The 20,710-nt window shown below is 41.7% G+C and overlaps 1 protein-coding gene and 1 long non-coding RNA gene across 2 annotated transcripts in view; one reads left to right on the forward strand and one right to left on the reverse strand.

Moving 5' to 3' along the window:
• Positions 1 to 20,710, reverse strand: part of sfxn5a (sideroflexin 5a) — a 42,148-nt gene that overhangs the window by 1,350 nt on the left and 20,088 nt on the right. The window contains exons 3-16 of the mRNA XM_034575513.1: positions 14,929 to 15,030; positions 13,137 to 13,205; positions 12,333 to 12,410; positions 12,117 to 12,143; positions 11,184 to 11,238; positions 10,668 to 10,693; positions 10,438 to 10,491; positions 9,445 to 9,501; positions 9,282 to 9,347; positions 7,827 to 7,917; positions 5,150 to 5,265; positions 4,907 to 4,992; positions 1,605 to 1,722; positions 233 to 332 (exon numbers count right to left, since the gene is read on the reverse strand). Of these exons, the coding sequence (XP_034431404.1) occupies positions 255 to 332; positions 1,605 to 1,722; positions 4,907 to 4,992; positions 5,150 to 5,265; positions 7,827 to 7,917; positions 9,282 to 9,347; positions 9,445 to 9,501; positions 10,438 to 10,491; positions 10,668 to 10,693; positions 11,184 to 11,238; positions 12,117 to 12,143; positions 12,333 to 12,410; positions 13,137 to 13,205; positions 14,929 to 14,976 (969 nt within the window). The 5' untranslated portion in view covers positions 14,977 to 15,030 and the 3' untranslated portion in view covers positions 233 to 254. The remainder of the gene's footprint in view (positions 1 to 232; positions 333 to 1,604; positions 1,723 to 4,906; positions 4,993 to 5,149; positions 5,266 to 7,826; positions 7,918 to 9,281; positions 9,348 to 9,444; positions 9,502 to 10,437; positions 10,492 to 10,667; positions 10,694 to 11,183; positions 11,239 to 12,116; positions 12,144 to 12,332; positions 12,411 to 13,136; positions 13,206 to 14,928; positions 15,031 to 20,710) is intronic.
• On the forward strand, positions 326 to 14,890 carry LOC117755601. The gene is made up of 4 exons (XR_004612626.1): positions 326 to 967; positions 1,010 to 1,402; positions 12,457 to 12,460; positions 14,880 to 14,890. It is a non-coding gene; the product is annotated as an uncharacterized LOC117755601 (long non-coding RNA).

Below are 20,710 nucleotides of genomic sequence, written 5' to 3' on the forward strand. Positions count from 1 at the left end.
AAGTGTCCATGTTGGAACTTTCTGAGGTGTCATGACTTTCAATAATCACAATTCGCCATCACGTTACTTCTCGGTTAACAAACACTATCTTGCCGTAAATAACACGGGTGAACTTCTGCTCCCGTGGAAACGTGTTTGTTAAAAATCCTCCGTGGCAAACGCAGCCAAATTTTTTACCGTCCTCCGTTCACCGGCAGCTTGAACAATGCTGAGCAGCGGCGGGTTGTCGCGATGTGTCGGGCCGCAGAGATCACTCACAGGCCTTTATTGTATGTCACCATCGGACCATCTGTTGCCATGGCGATCTCCGGCTCTAACCGATTCACGCTGATCTGCGGGAATCAAGCAGAACAAAAAGGTCAACGGCGCAAGAGGAAATGTTTGGCACACGACTGTCAGATATGACAAGTTCACGGTTACGATACGTGCACAGTCGTCTATATGAGCGGCGGCGTAAAGATCTGAAACAGTTTCATTCGTAACTAAAGACTTGAAATGTTCTGTGTTTACTGCTAATGTGCAAAGAGAGACAATTTGGCAGATTACAGTCTAATTTGAGGTTTTGAAGCTCCTAATATTTGAACCAGAGACAGATGGCTGTTGGAGTTGTCGGCAGAATCCTAATCAGACATCTTGGTAGGTGTGAAATGGGGAAGTGGGACAAATTGAGTAGGCGGGGGGTCCAGGGGAGCGGGGCATTCATGCTTTTTGGGGAGTTCATTTTTTCTATCCTCGCGAAAGTGCAAAAAAAGGGACTTGAGAGAAAAACAGGCCCCTCCGTGTTGGTGGCACATATGTCTGAAGTTTTTTGCCATATGGCTGTCTGAGCTATTTCCAGCGGTAATTAAATCCTAAACATTTTAAAGCCAGAGCTGCTTGGCTTGTGTCGGCAAGTGATTTGGCAGAGGGGAGACAAAGAGAGAGAGAGAGAGAGACGGAGGAGAAAAACAATATCGTGCCGCAGCCAGTTAATGAGAAGAGCGACGCAGCCGAGCGAGGCTAAAGTCAGAGCTCAGCCTGGGAGCCTGGACGGCATCGGAAGGCAGGAGAGACGGAGGGCAGATCACAACAGAGCAGGTTACGTCTCAGAGGGCTACGCCTCATTAGGAGGGAGCCGCCGTAAAGCTCGATGGGAAACGTTTAAGAGGTCAGGAGAGTCAATCAGTCACTGAAACCAGAGTCGTGGCAGATCTGAGGCCAAGAATCATCATTTAAAGAGGTAAAGAGAAGAATGAAGAAAAGGAGCGCGGCACACGAGAAGATAAGACGTTAAATAATGATTTAATCCGACTGTTTTTACTCTGAGCATCAGGGAGGTAAAACACACAGGCGGTGTAAATGTGGTGGAAATACAAGACATCTGATATCAGGCCTGTTGTGTTGGTCATGAAACTTGCTGATTGTAAAAGTATCACAGAACAAACTAATTATTTAATATTTAAATAAATGATGAACAATAAATAGAATCCAGACATTTGATTGTTGCCCCGCAGAAGCTCCAAAGGTCCCTTAACACCAAAATATGAATAATAACAATCTCTCCTTATTAAATAATGTTGTGTTGGACCGAAGAGGACAGATGTTTTTGTTAAAGGACGACGTACCTGGGACATCTGCGGGAAGAGGCTGATGGCGAGCGGCAGAGCCAGGCCAAAGGCGGCGAGACACACCAGACTGTGGACGGGCAGGACGAGCCTCCGCTGCCGCTGCAGGAGAGGAAGCCTGGTGGGACACAGACGACGGAGACACACGTTCACTTCACCCACTTTACAGATACACACACATTTCAATACACTGTCCACTCAAACGTCACAGGACCTACAGCGTTAGCAGTTAGCATAGCGCCAGTCATCAGGGAAAATAACCATCTGCAGAGAAAACAACCAATTCAAACAATAATAAAAGAGTGACCGCGGGCAACTCAACCAATTAGGTAGGAATAACAAATATGTGCAAATAAGTTCAGACAAAATGGATGAATGTCAAACCTTCACGACAAATAAAAGTCACGAATGTTTGCAGCTAAAAGTGTTAAACCCACAGTCTGAAATGAGGTAGATAATCGTTTAATAATAAAGATGCAGAGGGACTGATGCATTCCTTGTACATATGTAAGTTCTCAAAATTTGAAAATGCTATAAAACACAAAATGGCTATAACACGACAGATTTAACAGCATCTCTTTATGAACTTTAATTCATAAAGAGCTTTGATTTCCAGATCTTCACCAAATATAACCTGTTCATAAGTATTAACGATCTGCAGGTCTGATATTTTTCCTAAAGATCTCTCAGCGTTATTTCTTGAGAAATTCACCAAAATATCAAAAAACAATGTTAAAGAAAGTGGGGGGAAAAAAATCCTTGGATCTGACCCCTTCATGAAATCGACATAAAAGTGTATTGGTTTCTTCCTTTGCTCGCATCCCATCCTTCCACCAGGTTTCAAGAACACTGGTTCAGTAGTTTTTGCATTATCCCTTTTAACAGACGATTAAAACAACCACACACTGAACTGTTCCCTAAATAACACTGGATGTGTTCCCAGGAAAGAGTTTAGAGAATTTTCACCAATTTTCATTTGGTAAAATAACCCTTTTATCTGTATGGTGCTTCAATCACAAACTCCCTTTCCAAACTGCAAGAAATGTGTTTCCTCTGTTAAGCGACGGGGTTTTAAGGGCGTTTTTTTTTTTTTACGTTTTGCCCGACATCTCCAGAAATACATTTTCTGTTCTCAGCCCGTGTTCCTCCTCCCTCCTCGCTGCCCTTCGTAGGATAATCCCCTCTTCAGTGTGTGGGACAGCGAACGCAGCAGGAGCTTGAGAACGAGCCGCTCCGTCTCTCCTCCACCAGCGACGCCTCTCCCCCTAACGAGGAGAGCTACTGCCTAATGAGGGAGCTCATTAACACATATGGCTGCCATGGTTTAATTAGGCTACACACACACACATTTATACACACACACACACACACACACACACACACGCACACACGCACACGCACACACGCAGATACACATTTTAGGGAACTGGATTAGAGAGAGAAGAGGCAGGTTGTGAGATATGTGAGAAGGTTTGGGCACAAGTGTGAGTTTGAAAAGCTTCAAATCAGGTGAAAATTTTGAGTTGATCTCAAATTAATGATAATTTCATGCAATACTGACTGAATTCACGTGATCTGAATAACATGGGCTGAGGTCTTACTCAGGTTTAACTGTTTACATGCACCAGGAAGAAGCCTGGAGCTTCACCGGTGACGGGTGTTGTCTCAAAGATGGAAACAACAACGTGCCAGTGAATAAAAACCACCATCATGACCTGATAACCGCAGCAGTTGCAGTTCTACTTGCAGAAGTTTGTTTTTTCTGACCAAAACATCTACGAGAAAAACAGAATAGCACCTGTGCCAAGGCCCGAATCAAGAAACCATCTCAGATATCAGTCGCCTGCATATGATCAATGAATTACTTCTTGGGAAATAGGTGAAAATGTAAAAAAACAAAAAAATCCTTTGTCTGGATCTGGAAAACAGGGAAAAAAAGGTGTATTGTGTACATGTGAATTATTTTTAAGAGTCAAGAAACTACACATCCCATAAACCATTGCGGATGATCCATTTCTGACAACTTCCAGCGCTTCTTCGGTAAACGTAACGAAACGCTGAACCATCCGATCGTAGCTGGCGTGATTTTCCGCGATCGTGGCAAACATTTCCATGGTAACAGCGAGCCTCGCCGATCAGAGACGTTACGTGATATCACGCGGACTGTGGAGCAAATATCACCGTTTGGTAGTTTGTGGTGAGTCTGCCTCGGATGGTTATAATATTATGGCTGGTAATCAAAATGTCTGTTCAGGAAACGAATGGGATTTCTAGGCTGTTGAGCTAAATGCTTGTTAATCCACTTGTGGGCCTGCAGCCTCTCACAGCTGCTGAAGCACATAAAGGACAGAACCTGCTCTCAGCGGTGTCATCGATCATTGGGGGGCCGCCCGGGGACCCGGCGCTCTCCCCTTGTTCTCGCTCTATTGAGAGCCAGTGAAGGCGAGCTGACATGGAGGATAACTCAGCACTACTCACCTGCAACCAAAGTCAACCTCACACCCCCCCCATGCTCTCCCTCCCTCCCCAGCCAGGAATCCCAAACACACCTGGGCAGCTGGCCGGAGCCGCCGGAGCCCGCGTACTCGGAGCAGTCGGGACAAGTGCAGTGGGGGGTTCACAAAGATGGCCGCATTCCTCGGCACGGCAAGGCCCTCGATCCCAGGGCGTCCACGTGAACACACGGCATCATTAAGAGATCATTACAGTCGCTTACTTTTTCCACTGTCAATTGTCGTTCAGGACTCATGTGCATGTGGGAATTCATCTGATTGTTATATGAGAACGCCACTTTAATTATGCCATTAAAGCCATTATTAACCTTTTAAAATAAAAAAGCGACTTTATAAAGTTGATAATTACAGACTTCTTGCTGACAAGAAACTGTGGATTAAAGCTAATTTTGCGACACAGGATGGGAAAAGAAATTCATCCGAGCACAGACAACTGCCAAGGCCCAACAGCCCCACAGCAATTAAACAGAACAGCCCAATCAAGCCACATCAAATTACACACGTTCATAGAGATCAGTCCCTTAAATATCAAGATCCATGAATTATTCTCTGGCAATGTTAAAGAAATGTTTCTGTCGACGATTGATGGCCGTGTTCCGGCATGAAATCAAGTTTGCCTGCACAACAACAGGAAAATGTCCTGAAGGTTCAACCGAGAGACCTGACGTTCAAATTCATCTGCAGAAAGCTCAGAGTTTTTCTGAGGCCCCTTATCGTCAAAAACCCTTGAATCTCGTCATCTATTCCAACGTTTGAATGATAAATATCAAGTGATGAAGCGTTTCTTACTTTTCCAGCATTGACATGATCAGTGGAGGGAGCAGCAGGATGGGCATGGGCAGCACCACTCGGGTCAGGGCCGTCTCCATAAGGGCCTGTTGTAAAAAAAAAATCATAAAGCAACATGTTTAAACAAGTCCTACTTAGGTGTGAACTTCATACCTTGTCATTTACACTGTTGTATTTACCAACATGAGAGTGTTAATCACAGGATAATTTTACACCAGATATTTAGAGAGTAAATCAACCCACATGCTTGGCAGCTACTCGGGATGTTCCCACCACGTTCCCCTCGTCGTCGAGCACGCTGATGCCCTCCGACAGCTCCGAGTGCCTCATGAGCACCACGTTACAGACGTTTGCACTCGCTGCAGAGACGTGAGAACGTTTTTTTAAAAAGGGGCAAAGTGAAACGCACGTATTTAGTAGTTTCACCAATGAGCATATTGTCTTTTCACCCTCCAGGCTGGGTGCAACTGGAGATGCGTACTGTGGAGGGTATTTAAAGATTCACCAGACTGACTGAACTGGAGTTTTATGGAAGGATAGAGGATGTAATCTGTGATTTCAATATCATTAAATAACTAGACAAAGATCACAACGATATTTTCAGTTGACAAAATAATCATTTCGTGACAGAACCCATTCAGTTTTTGCCCTGGATCCAAACAAGGGAGCGGATCCAGAAACCTATCATCACACTGAGGAAATATTTTATAACATATTTTCACCAATGTCACAGGAAACAACTCATGGATCTTGATGAAGGGATTCAGGGATATTTCTACTAGCTGATGATTTTCAGCTGCTGTGTGGTAATAAATTTTGTTCTGGGTCCGGCAATTGTTTTATCACTTTCTTTAACATTGTGTCTGTAAAACACTGAACCTGTTTTTCCTCTACTCACAGAAAATGTCTAAATATTGTACATCACAGTGATTTTGTGTCGTTCTTCACAAACCAACTAAGCGTCACGTCGGCTGAGACTCAAATCAGCGACGGACAACGTAACCAAGGTGACTGACGGAGCAACAAACAGCAGCGCCGCTCCCCTGGGATTTATTCACGGGAGCCAAAATGAACACAAATGTATGTTAATATAGATGGTCCTTTCTCCTTGACTCTAATAGGAATAAGAAAAACTCATTTTAGAGTTTAATGTTGGCGCCGCGAGCCTTTTTAATTTAAGACAACAGCGTTCAGACTTATCTTGACTAAGAGCTGCAGGCTGCAGGTCGCTTTGTGAAGCGAATTCAATTGACTGAGCAAATCGCTCTTTTTACCTACAAGGGTTTTTTTTTGTACAATTAATAGAGGGACAGATAGTAGAATTATGGAAAGGAAAAACAAATACCACAATAAACAGGTGAAAAATGTAAAAACCTGTTTGTAATTTAATTATTAAAGCCATCAAAGTAATTATAAAACTGAAGTGATTAAGTCTGTGCAGCTAAATGCTGAAATATGTGGATTTAATTTGTAATTATTTGAAATAATTACATTTCTGTATATTCCAACTGTCACCTAATACCTGGTTGTACACTCACGGAAATCCAAGAACTTTTCACATAATTACTTCCTAAATATCACAAATAATGACGAATAATTTCAGAAGACAAGCAATTAATTGTCCCCATAAATTTATGGCAGCGCGGCTTTTCCTCCCGTTAAGGTCTTCATCATCTAATTGAATGACAGGCCGCTGCTTGATTAGGTTATTACAAATAAATCTAGCCTTAAGTAAGCAAACATAATCAAGCGGGTGAAAATTCAAACAGCACTTTGCTTTCACTCGCTTCAATTAGCCGTTTTAATTACCTTTTATATGGGGCTACCACAACAACGGCAGCAACAACAATGAACAAACAGAAATCAGGTAAATGAGGCCTTGACATAGACGCCACTTTAGGGGTAATTATCCAATTTGTTTGCGGCAGCAGAGTTCTAACAAGCAGCCAATTACCAGGCAAAGGCTGCACTGTAGAAACCTGTTGATTTAATTAGAAGAACCGCCATGGTAAGGAAGGGGGGCAGGCAAACAATTTAATTATGAGCCAGCAGCCTGGGGCATTCTGGGACACGGGTCTATACCCCTGGGTGCGACTGTGTGTTTGCGAGAGAGCGACATGAGGATCAGCTTTGTGGCTCCACACACGTCTGAAAGAGTGAGCTCCCAGAACGAGTCGGAGGAAAAACGGACGGAGGAGCAGAGCGAAACAAGCGGCTCAGCCACAGAGATTAATAAGGATCAGAGCAGGTATAAAAGTACACACTACATTTGTAATATATGAATTTCTTTTAATTTTGTGCATCATGACGAGAATAAGCGCTACGGGAGAAAATAGGTGTCAAAACATCCAATTTAATTAAAATTCAAATCAGTCTCAATACTGTCAATCAAATAACAAACTATACCAAACCTACTGGAGAAATTAACACAAATCTCAGTGTGATAAGAAGTACCTAAAATGACGGAAATCATCTTCGCGAAAATTTGATTTGACGTGTATTTCAACATTTTTGTTTGGTCCATGTCCCATCCCCGAACATGGAGGAGGTGGGGTTTATGACATATACTACAGCCAGCCACCAGGGGTGCTTTGGCTTCACTTTAGGGAGCTGTCATGTCGTCCATCTTTATTTATGAACGATGACACTGACAGTCATCTAGTGCAAACATTAAATTAACATTAAGACTTAAGACTTTTTTTTTTTTTTACACATTACATTACTGACAATATTGCTTAATACATACAAAATGAGACGTTAACACTTAACAGCTCACATGCTAATTTACAAACGAATATTTGCAGCCACTGATCCTCCTACTTTGATCCGTTAGTTCAACACTAGAGCAACTCCACAGGTTTGAACTGACATTATTCAGTGTTGAACTGGTGCAGTGTTTCATGGAGCTTTTTGAACTCACCCACTGCTGGGAAGGGGATGAGCCTCTGCACCAAAAGCCTGGTTGTTGGGCTGAAGCCATTTGCTTTCTGGAGTAGCACGTTCAACCCGACCTTAAAAAAAAAAAAACGCACACAAGTTGCAGACAAATCACAAATTCAAAAACAAAAGGTTTCCCACGTTTGATCATATTTTGAAACCATGAAATCTGTTTTTTTAGCTCAGACGAGCAGGGAAATAAAAGTGTGAGTGTCACAAACGGGAGAAACTGACCATAATGTGTGTTTCTGTGCATAAACAATTAAATGAGTGACTTCCCCCCGTGTATTACCACTAAGGGCTGCGATCGAGGTGCAACGCGTCTTTAATAAAACACCAACTGCAGCCTCCAGCTCTCCGCAGCATGGCAGGGGTCCGTCACCGGAGCGGACGTTTAATTGGAGAGCTCCTGGCCCCCTCCTGGTTTGTCGTTCCGCCCTCCAGACACCCCACGTTTTTTTTTTTCCTCCTTTCTTTCCTCCGGCTATTTCCATTGTCAGGCCTGAGAGCAGCAGCCGGATCAGCCCCCGGCCGGACCAGTAATTGGCTCGGTTTGAGCCCCATGTCAGGCAAGTGTGTGAAGGTGTATTATGCTATTTAAACACGAGTCTTTAATGGAAAAAAGGTCAGAAAATTGTGATATCAACTGGTATTTTCACGACAGGTTGATTCAACGTCTTTAAATTTCTCCCTTTGTCTGTCAAAATAATTGAAGACATTTGATTTTTTTAACCAAGTATTTATAGAAATCCAGATTAATAACATTCAGGAAATGTTGGGAGCAACAATACAATAATAATAATAATAATAATAATAATAACTTAGTTAGACAGGTTAGAAAGTGCAATACAAATGACCATGCATATAAGTACTAATAGATTATACATGCATATAAAAACAGAATATGGCTTAATTTATAATAATAATATTTATAGAGCATTTTTCAACACAAAGTAGAAGTACAAGTATGTAAGTACAATATTATTATTACAAACAATAATAATGTACTTCCCTCTGAATTTAAACATTTGTTTTCTTGTTCAGCATTTTGTACTTAGTGTTAAAAAGTGATCTATAAATGTTATTATTATTATAAATTAACCAATAAGTGTAGATGTAGGTATAATCTATTAGTATTTTTGAATAATAATAATTAGATTATTGATCAATATTACAGAATAATAATAATAAGAACCTGGCAGCCCAAGTTAATTCGGGAATATGCCTTCGGGAAAAACTATGATTTTAGCAGAGACTTAAAAGAAGAATCACTCAATCACTCAATCAATCAATCGATGGATAGATATCGTGTCCATACAGATTTACACGGACACAGATATGACATATTGGTCGACCCCAGCTTTAAAAGATGGACCAGTTGACACAATGGATCAGTAGGTGACTCAGCTGCTGCTGTGTGACGTCACATTGAACTCACAGCGATGGAGACGGCGCTCGTCACGGCTCCCAGGTATCCCTGCACGAACTTGGACGCTGGAGCCGGCTGAAGTGAGAGTGTAAAACAATGTGACAGCAGTTAACGGGGCTCAGCCTCATTCACCCGTTCATACACATGGGATCTGTCCAGGAGTTGTCGTCACCTTGGAGGCGTTGCGGTTGCAGAAGTTGACGCAGGCGTTGTGACTCTGGTTTAACGACTGTGGAAAAGAAGGGAGAGTCAACAGAGGATAAACTTCTCGTGCGCTGATGAAGTTATTAATGTCTATGATGACAGGTGCTACGTCCAGCTTCTTATGTCAGATCACAGGTCGTGTCTTTCGTATAATGAGTTGAACATTCTGGATCTTAGGTAAACACACGTCTTCATTACGAGCTTTAATCGCAAGGATCCCTCGAGGGAGTGGAACCACTGAAAGCTGCAGGAGAAGCTCATAGTTGAGCCTTTTTGTGTTAAACACAAAAATCTAGACAATGACTTCTTCATCTCACACCTGCAGTATAGCTATCAGTTTCTTTACATCAAAACCAGATTTGTGACATTTGATTATCCTTCAAAATGTGTTTAGAGGAAACTGCCAACAAGATATGACATAAACACACCTTTTAACGAATGTGTTAAACTTACAAAATTGTCAAGTGGATCTAACGCGGATGTTATTATTTTATCAAAGCTGACGAATCGCTTCATATTGTGGTACGATATCGTCTGAAAGCTAATTTTGTGGCTTTTGTTTTCACGCTGGCATCTTACTGTCGAATGTTTGTTTTTCTCAAACTGTCACTTCACTGCTTTCAGAGCGTGTTGGCACCGGACGAGTGTTGAAAACTGTCTGGCTGACAAACACTGGAAGATTTACAGGAACATATTGTCCCGATGACTAAATACGTTTAATTCAATCGAGTTAAAGACATTTTCTTTATAATATTACCAGTGCACTGCCCGTTGCAATGCTCAATGCTACCGAGGCTACATTCATCCTACCTGCTTTATCTGCAATGAAGATTTTATAGTCAAGGATTTTGCCTGTTTACTCTAATGTTATTAATATTTAACGTAATGATTTTGCCACAGACAGACAGACGGAGTTTTGTGGAATCAGTAGGTGGACGCTGGTCAAGACCTAAGTGTTTACCTGCCAGAAGATAGTTGATGCCAATGTTTGATTTGGGAGAAGGAGGCCAACAACCTGCACAAAGAAAAAATAGTACACGTAGATTAAAAGAAAAATATACATAATTATATATATATATATATATATTCAGATTCATGTCAGTGTACAACATGTAGCAGTGGGATAAACTTCTTCACAGCCTTATTTTGGTGAAGTTACAATAGATATAAAGATGAACAAAGAAGTCTTACCACTGGGGTGCCAAATGGAATGTAACCTATTAAAAGAGAGCGAGTGTCATCATTGTTTGCTTTTGGGTCACTCTGCTCATTTATGATTTGTAATATTTCTAATCTTTGTAAAGAGATTTTCCTATAAATCACTTTAACATTTAGAAACACATCAGTTCCGTTTCTCTTCGCTAAGTCTGCGATGTTGAGGTCTGACAGATTTTGCGGCCACATACGATCCGTGTTGCACATATAGAACTCCATGTCGGCCGTAACAAGTTAATCGCTCCTGTCTATGACGGTGAGACTTTGAGACCGGACCAAAATGGTCGTGTTTGCTTGCTTATTCAGAACTTCTCCGTCACCGTGGGAGAGAGATTTTAATCAGCGCCCTGCTGAGTTTGACCTTTTACAGGCCAGAGACAACCTGAAGAGCCCCGTGGAGATGTGACAGTTCCCAGGGTGAACGACACCTCCACGTTGGACCATATAACAAGGCCCCGCTTCGCCCAGGGCTTCCACACCGAGCTACTGTACCCGACATCCGAAAGGGCATGAGGATCTTCTCCCCGGTGTCAGGGTGGATGATGGCCTGTAATAAGCACATAATGATCAGAGTCAGACGATAACGAGTGCAGGATGATTTGGGTTAGTTAAGTTCAAACAGACTAAGAAGAAGAGCTTTGATGTTGGGCTAAAAGCTGATGGGAGTTTTTTACGTGTTCTTCAAAACTAAATAATAAGATCTATGTGAAGTTAAAGTGGATTGTTTCAGGTTCCTGAAAATGTGTATGTGCACTGGGACTTTATTTTTTTTTGCTGTGTTGATTTAAGTCAATCATAGACTGAATATAAAGATTCAAAAATTAGGCTACACTTTCTAACTATATCACTAGAGATGTATTTAATACACCATGAGGAGAAAATGATCACTGAGATTTGAGTGTTTTCTAAATGTGAATAAAAAAAAAGTTTAAATTGTTCATCACATGAACATATTAAAGCTGTGGATCAATTCTAGAAAGGCTCAATATCATACAAGTACTAATAATGTTTTTTTTTATCATAAACATCAGATTGATCACGCATGTAATTATGATATTATTGTCTGTCGATATGTTATTGAATAGAATCTTCTGTTGCTTTGACTCCTGCAGTTCATTCACTTGCAGAAATCTTCTCATGCTGCTAATTGGCACTGGAGTCAAATCGACTCTTCTGCTTTACTGTTGGATTTGTTTTTTGTTCTTGCTTCATCGTTTCAGTAATTTTTCAAATCAGCGTCTCCATGTTTCACTCTGCTGCATGTTTGCTGTATAAACAGGTCACCGTTGAGATGAGGTGAAACGAGCGCTGTCAGATTTGTTTGCTCGTTCACTGACACTTCAGATCACTATCTTCACCCTGTCTGCTTGCTGCGGCAGCTTGTGTTTGTCAGTGACTGAGAGGGAAAGTGATCAAACATCTTACCTGCTTTACTTTCTGGGCTTTCCAAAGCTGAAGAGATACAGAAAAACATTGTAAAGAAATTAAAAACATATCTAAAAGCATTTATTGGTCTATTTAAGAAGAAACTTGTAAACTGCTCTGAAGTCATAGAGAGGGTATTTATTTGGTGGAGAGATCCTTTCTTTTCTGACTCGTCAACTAACTTGGACCACAAAGACTCGACTTGTGAGTCTTTACCTGAGCGTCAGTCACTCCGGGAGGCAGAGTTCCTTGTTTGAAACGATCAAGCAGCGCCACACACTCCTGTAGTCGTCTCTGAATTGACCCAAAAAACAAAAGATAGTGTAAAAAATGAAGTCAGGACAGTTTCTCCTTCTGATTTTTTACCGAGCTCAGATGACAACTTCCTGGTATTCTCTGCTGTTTATGCTGCACAGCTCAACTTGCAGTAATTGCGCTTCACTAAAACTTTCATGCTGATTTCCAGTCGACAAATGAGTTTGCTAAAAGGTAATGAGCGGCTTTCTGTGGCGTTATCATTGTCTAATGTTGAGCTGAATACAAGGTCATGTGGCCCAATTTGCTCTAATGAGCTTGTGTGTGTGTGTGTGTGTGAGATCGTTTGCTAAATCACATCCATCCCTGTTCCCCTCTCGTCATTAGGGGCAAGTTGAGGCTACGCCTGGCCCAGTAGGGTGCAAGGTGTGTGTGTGTGTGTCTGTCTGTGTGTGTGTGTGTGTGTGCGCGTACACTCTCTCCACCCATCACAGCTGCCCCACTTGTCCACACCTCATCACATCCTCGGAGCTACTCCCACTATTACTGTCACCAAGGAGCCTGCTAACGGCTTCATTACCCAGAGATCCACAGCGCTGAAGACTCTGTGAGCAAAATTATCACAACACAGCCGAGCCCGGGGGGGGGAGAAATGTCAGGATGTGCAGAGCCGCACAGCGTTTAGAGAGAGAACGGCCTGAAAACCAGACAACATGGGCAGAAAACACAACCCCCTGGGCAGAGGGGATGAATGAGTCTGTGTACCTCGGTCACAAACAGGGTGCTGGGGTCTATCACATCCAGGAAGTGTCTGAAGCGACCAAAAAACGTGTTCTAAAAAGAAACAGAAAGCACACGACGGTGACAAAGAAACCTTGAAACACACATCACCAGCGAGACAGGAGTCACGAGACGCATTAGGTCGTCTTTACAATTTCAATTTCAACGAGTAATCACAGGAATATCTGAGCTGGGACGGAAAAGTTCAGAGAATCTAACAATAATAAGATAAGAAAGTGAATGAGACTGTGGATTGTTGGGTCGGGAGCGAGGCCGAGTTCAGCTGATCCCACAGCTGTTTCCACGCACCAGGTGGAGCCTCCTCATTAATCCTCCGGCTAACTGTTCCTTATCTTCTAAAGGAGCCAAATCGACTCGCACCATTTGCAATTACTTCCTATGATGACTGCACCACAAACACCTTCCCGTCATTTATTCATTACCGAGCATAAGGAATAATTAATAATAATTTGGAAATACAGCAGCGCACCGCTCAGCCTTGAGAGGCCCCCCCCCCCAACTCCAGTTTAATTACACTAACTATTAATTTGGATGAAAATCTGCTCTGTGACTCAAGGCAGCATCTTGTTATTTCCTGAACATATGGATGGAAGGAATAGTTTTACACATCTGTTAAATTATATTTCTCAGTTTGAAAAATGTAAATAAAGATGGACGACGCGCCAGCGCCACAAAAAGTGAAGCCAAAGCTTTTCGACTGCAGTAAAGGTCACGAACCTCATCCATGTTAGTGGATGGAACATGAGAAAAAACTAAAAAGGTTTTTTTCCAAAGATGGTTTCTGTCATTATAGGTAGTTCTTATCACACTCATGTTCGTTCAAGTGTTTGCATTTCTGATAATGATTAGTTATTCGATGATATAAAAACAGGGTGAAACGTAATGATTGACGGCTGACTTCATTTTTGTTCAACAGGAGGAAGTGGAGACGTGTCGTCCCTCCTTATTTAAAGAGGGTCAATTTCTACAGTTTTTATACATTAGTATTGTAGAACATTGGCAGGAGCCAAAAGGTTATTTGAGCCTTTTGTATGAATTACATTCAACAACTTAAACTTTAAACTCATTCACTCAGGTTCATGAACTTTCATGTCCAAACAGATCGAGAAGCTTAAAACACACAGAAAAGCAACATTTCTACAGTTTTAAAATGTGTTATTTACGAACAAAGTATCGTTTGTTTAACTGTAACAATGCATCTTATTATTTTACGTTGGTTTGTTTAATTGTAACAATGTCTCTTGTTCTTTTCTTAACAAACTCTTTCTATGTATAATCATGGAACCAACCATAGTAAAGCTAATGTTGACTTACGGAGTGTAGACTGTTTATAAAAGTTTCTCACCTGAACTACGTTGTTAGACACACACACAGACAGACACACAGTGAGACACACAGACAGACAGTGAGACAGACAGACACACAGACACACAGTGAGACACACAGACAGACAGTGAGACATAGAGACACACAGAGTGAGACAGACAGTGAGACATAGAGACAGAGAGACACACAGAGTGAGACAGATAGATACTTTATTGCTTGTCACTGTTGACAGAAATTCTCCTTTTGAAAGGGTTCAACAATAACTCATTCAAAATGGAGAACACACAGTACATAGTTGAAAACAACATGACATGATTACATTTAAAACCGTAGCACACGTTAAACTCCTGCGGGTGAAACCGTCAGTTTTAGACACATGAGTTCACTTCCTGGTTTGAGACGTGACACGAGTTAGAAACTAAACTGGTACCTGGTTGAAACGAGACTTGCCGAACTGGAAGCTCTGGTGTGCGGACATTTTCTTCAGCGTCTGTGTCTCAAAAGCAAAAACAATACAAAATCCCTCCAACACCTGAGACTGGAGCCCGACGATCAGCTGTTATCCACGACCGCGTTGCATGAAGGGTAATGTCGTTTTCACGTGCTTCTCATGCAGGACGGGAAGTGGTGAAGAGAACTACACTTCCCAGGAGAACACGCGGTGTTTTCAAGCCCTTTTTTAAAGAGGAAACGCGTCCGTGCTGTGCAGCCGAAGCCTGATTTAAAACTAATAAAACAACAAACTGGAAAAAGGCATTTCCTGTTTAAAAAATGCCACGTTAATGCTCAATCAAAGAATGTCAGAGTACAGAATTTGTGATGTCATCACCCTCAAAGCCGCCCATATTCGCCTATTATCAATCCCAAACTATTTATTTACAAAGTATTTCTAAAACCACTAGTCGTTAAAAAAAGGGAAATATGTCCTGAACTCTCTAATTTCTTTTCTTAACTCCTCATACCTTTATAATATTAAAAGCACAAACTGTGGGAGAAACTTCACCTTTTCGCTGATACACCTTCTGCGGTACGTTAATCAGCGATTGTGTGTACCGTAGTTGCCCCAGTAGTTGTCGTTGGTGCTGATGTCATCAAACTCCCGACACCATTTCGGCCTTTGGTAGCGTGTCTTGTCTATTGCTGTATCGTGACCTTTTCCTAGATGGACCAGGCGAGGGTTGTTGAAACGCAGCATCAACAGCTGCGTTCCTAAGTGGACCAGTTCCACCATGGTCAGTATTGATGCTAAGTTCATCAAACTCCCGACACCCTCGTGACTTTTTGTAGCGTGTCTCATCTATTGCTGTATCGTCCTCTCTTGGCCTTTTTCTAGATGGATCAGGAAACACAGCATCAACAGCTGCATCACTGAGTGGACCATTTCCACCATTGTCGGTATTGATGCTGCTGTCATCAAACCCACGACACCGTCTTGACTTTTTGTAGGGTCTCTGTTCTTCTGCTGTGTCAGCCTCTCTTGGCCTTTTTCTAGATGGATCAGGTGGGGGCTCCTCCTCTTCAGGAAACACAGCATCAACAGCTGCGTCACTGAGTGGACCATTTCCACCATTGTCAGTATTGATGCTGCTGTCATCGAACCCACGACACCGTCTTGACTTTTTGTAGGGTCTCTGTTCTTCTGCTGTGTCAGCCTCTCTTGGCCTTTTTCTAGATGGACTGGGCAGGGGCTCCTCCTCTTTGGGAAGCACAGAATCAACAGCTGCATCTCTGAGTGGACCATATTCACAAATGTCAATATTACGGTCACTGGCGTCGCTGTCATAACCGTCAGAGTCGTCACTGTCAGGGTCAGTGTCATCAAATTCATCCCACCATCTGAATTCATTTTCCCGTTCATCCTCCTCTTGTAATCTTCTGCTGGATTCTTCAGGCAGGGGGTATTCAACCTCAACACCAACATCAGGAGCTACAACCTCTACACTGTCATTACCGTCCCCCAGATGTGGAAGGTCTACAGACGGGTGTGGGCTGCCATCAATATAATCCATTCTTATACTGCGGCCATCTAAAGATGATCTTATGCCACGTATCAGAGCAATAATCTGAACTTCATCATCAGCTCGTGGCATATGTCTGCTTAGATGAAGTTCAATCGTCCCAACTGCATATAAGAGAGAGAAATATATTACTTTTGCCATTGATAAGATTAATCTGTAAATAAGTCATCCTTTAATAGCTTTTGGAAAGACTGTACATCAGAGTGATCCATGTCAAATAATGATCAAAGTACTTACCGTTTACAATGTTGCTGTGTAGTCCGTCTCCTTTTTCCATTTTGACTCTAATATTGTGGAAAATTCTCTGAAAACTGTTTAAATTCCAAGTTCAAACTGTACGTGGGTTTATATAGACTTCTGACGTCTTCTTCTTCTTTGTTTGGTTCATTGCCAGGTGTCCTGTTCGGTTTACTGGCGGTAGGCAACCAACGGTCAAGGTACATTACCACTGTTCCTCTGATGGAACCTCTTTGATGTCCTTATCCTTATGATGTAATGTCACATCGACACTATGATACATAGCGTTACAGAGGAACTTCAAAGGTACATTTGAAAGCATATTTTCTTTCCATTGCTTATGTAACAATGAGATAGTTGTTTTTTTATTAATGCCGGCAATGCACCTCGACATTGGTTGCCATCCGCTAATAAACCGAACAAAGAAGAAAAAGATTTTCTATTTGTTTATATATTTTTAAAAACGAATTCTATAAAAAGAGCAAGATGAACATCGAGTTGATCCTAACCAAAGGATACCATCAAAGCATCATCAACATCTAAGTGGCTAATCTCAAATCCTGGCATACTTTGATAAGTCTGGCATATTTAAGTGAGAGATCTGTTCCATGACTCTGGCTTAAACTAATTTCTGCTCAGTAACCATGGTAACTTATGCTTCAAAGCTAGCCGGCTCTTAACAAGGATAGCGGCCAATTCATGCTTCTGCGTTGAAGCTACACCGTAGCCACGCGTGTAGGCGAAGCATGGGCCCCGAGCGTACATAGCTGTGCGTAGGTTGGTTGGTATGTTGGTGTTGAGTGTCTTGTGGTTTCTGGTCTGCAAATTTACAAATTCTCTGGTGTCTGTTTACTTAAGATCAACGGCGGTTGTGTTACTAAGGGGATCGCGTCGGAGCTTGACCAACACGTAAAAACAAGTCTCTAGAACAGCTTTCTAGATCTAGAAGTAGAAGAAACGATTCATGTTACTCCTGTCTTAGCTTCTCTTCATTGGCTCCATGTGAAATTCAGAATGGGATTCAAGATCCTGCTCCTGATTTGAAAAGTGTGAGTATTAATACTTCTTCTTTGTTTGAACGCCAAGGTGCATTACCGCCATCTACTGTGTTGGTGCACCGTTCCTGGAGGCACCGCAATACCAGGTCGATGCCTCGAGTGGAGCAAGCCCCCTATTCCATTCCCTTATTCCGTCTCCCCATGGTGGTTGGGTTCTTCTTCTTCTTTGGTCCGTTTATTGTTGGTTGGCCACCAACATCAAGGTGCACCACCCAAACCACCGCCATTTACTTCCAAGCTCTGCTCATTACTTCACACCCCTGTGGCTTTAAAGAGGATAACATAGCCCCCTAGTGGTGGCTTTAATATTTTCTTTCTGTATTTATTGCCATGCATGCAGGAGTTTGTATAAAATGTTATTGTTTTTGTTTAGTATTGAAAATGCCTACGGATAAATCATCATAAAAAAAAAAAAAATCTGTATTCATTAGTTTGTGTGTGTGTGTGTGGGGGGGTGATTAATAAAAGATCCATTCCTTTTATATTTTAATACAACACACACGTTAATGTCTTTGATTCTCTATGCACTGGAACTGCTGTTTATTTAATCACTATTCTTTTAATCTAACTTAATTTGTTTATTTCTATCTTTTTGTTCCAACCCCCTTTTACAGAACATTTCCTTTACCCCTCTTATGTGCATGCGAGCGTTCATATACAATGTTTTCTTTATTGAAAATGCCCATGGATATAAATCATAATAATAAAAAAATATATCTGTATTCACTTCTGCAGGGGTTGGACAGAAAATAAACAGTGCACATTACATTTCAGTACAACAACATTAATACATGCGATGAATCAACATCATCTCTCCTCAGTAAAGAACTGATTAATAACTGCAGCATTGGTCAGTTCTTCCTGTGACAGCTCAGGTGTCCGAGGCGTCACTGTTAGTGGGGGGTGTATCACTTTAAATGACATGTGGTGGACTATTTATACCAGTTTAACTAAGATGAGTTAGATCAAGCATTTCCACCGTGGAGGAGGGAGGGAAAAGGACAATTAATTAAATATTACTTAAAGGTTCAGTGTGTAGGATTTAGTGACATCAAGTGGTGACGTTGTGTGTTGCAGCTAACCCCCCCTCCCCCTCATCACCTCACCCTCCCCTTCCAAACATGAAAGAGGAAGAAATCAAAAATTCTTACAATTCAGTTGAAAAACATTATTTTATATTTCACTTAAATCTTACACACCGGACCTTTAACCCTTTTTTTCTTTAAAAAAGTCTGTAACAAAAAGTAATTTGTTTTAGATTATAGACCTATATTCCAAAGACTGATATAAAAAATACGTGAAAGTGGATGCATGTTTATTTAAAATATATAAATGTTTTGTTCATGTGTTTAAGTGAAATGGAAGCAGTTGCAAAATTGCCAGAAATACAACCCTGAATGCAAACCTTGAAAACACACACACACACAAAGACACCACCGAAGAAAGATGCACAACCAAACATATAGTGAGCAAGAAACACAAAATATTCTTTATTAAATATACAAAATTTGTGAAACAGAATTGCATCACGAGTTGTAAACTTTCCAATCTTACATACTACCTTACGCACATTCCACTGGCTACACAATCAAGGACAAGGTACAATCAGTTTAAATAAAAACCTTTCTCAAAATGGAAGACGTGGGAGAGGACTGCGCTTCGTAAGTGCCGAGTCACATTGAATATGTCTCTACAGTCGTCTACGCACTTGGTATTGCCGTCGCATAGCGAGAACTGACATGGAAAGACGGTGATGGGCGAGTTTGTAACGCTTCAAGCTCACTGGCTAGTCGTTGTCGTGGTGTCAAAGGCCGAGTGCTAAAATCACAGAGCGATTAGAAAGTGCAGTACGGTGTAAAGTAGATCTAACTATACCGACATAAGACAGACAGGTACAGAAGAGTCATGTTCTGATGGTTGAATAGTGCAAGAACATCCACGAATGCTGTTAAAAGTGGCATCATATCAGAATATCAGAATACTTCATGGTGTATCAATCTGCTCCATGGATTAAGTTTCAAGGCTTTTTTTTGGCATGTCACAGGAAATCACTGTTACGCTCAGTTTCTACTGGTATGCATACAATTTGTTTTTGTGCAGTGATCCAAACAATATCATAACAAAGCATCAGAAGAAGTAAAAAAAACAAAAAAGAAAATTCAGTGAACAGATGGCTTTTCTTTTTCAAAACCTGCCCCGAGCCCCGACGAGCAAAATGAAGTGCTTGATTTTTAATGAGCATCAAAACAAAGCAAAAAATAAGGCAGCGTTTGGCATATATGCTGTAACATGTGGTATATATCCCTTTATAAACACCTGAAAGCTGTAGCGCTATGCGTGCCTGAGGCGAAGCGGATGTGACACACTGACACGGAGGGAGTGGGAATCAAGTACCAGCACATCGGAGTCGTGTCGACCACATGGGCAGAAGGCAGAAGCATGAGATCCGAGGAGCTGCGGTGACACTGAGTGATGCCGTCTTCGCTTGATAACACCGTGAGCCGTGCGACAGTCAGTTTAGCTTATGTGGCTGAGCATTATGGGTAATTTCAAGAGGGAAAAACAAGCATAAACACCACTTATCCTGCGTAGGAAAGGAAAACCATTCACCTGGTGGCTAAGAACACTTTTGAACATTCGTACGCTACAATCGCCTCCCCGTAAACGTGCGGGTGGCGAGGCCGAGCTCTCACGCCGCTCATTTGGTTTGGTCAGAGCACTCGATGCATCTGAATAGAGTCGATCCATAACAACGTATATCTGCAAAAAGGGTCGTGATCAGAAACACACGGATGGTTTTGCACGTTTTGACCCATTAAATAGAAACTGTGCATCAGGGAGATGATTCTCTAAATCACGACAAGAGATATTATGAGACTATTTATTCATATTTGGGAAT

The sequence above is a fragment of the Hippoglossus hippoglossus genome, chromosome 22 (genome assembly GCF_009819705.1).
Source record: "Hippoglossus hippoglossus isolate fHipHip1 chromosome 22, fHipHip1.pri, whole genome shotgun sequence".
In the NCBI taxonomy this organism is placed as follows: Eukaryota; Metazoa; Chordata; class Actinopteri; order Pleuronectiformes; family Pleuronectidae; genus Hippoglossus; species Hippoglossus hippoglossus.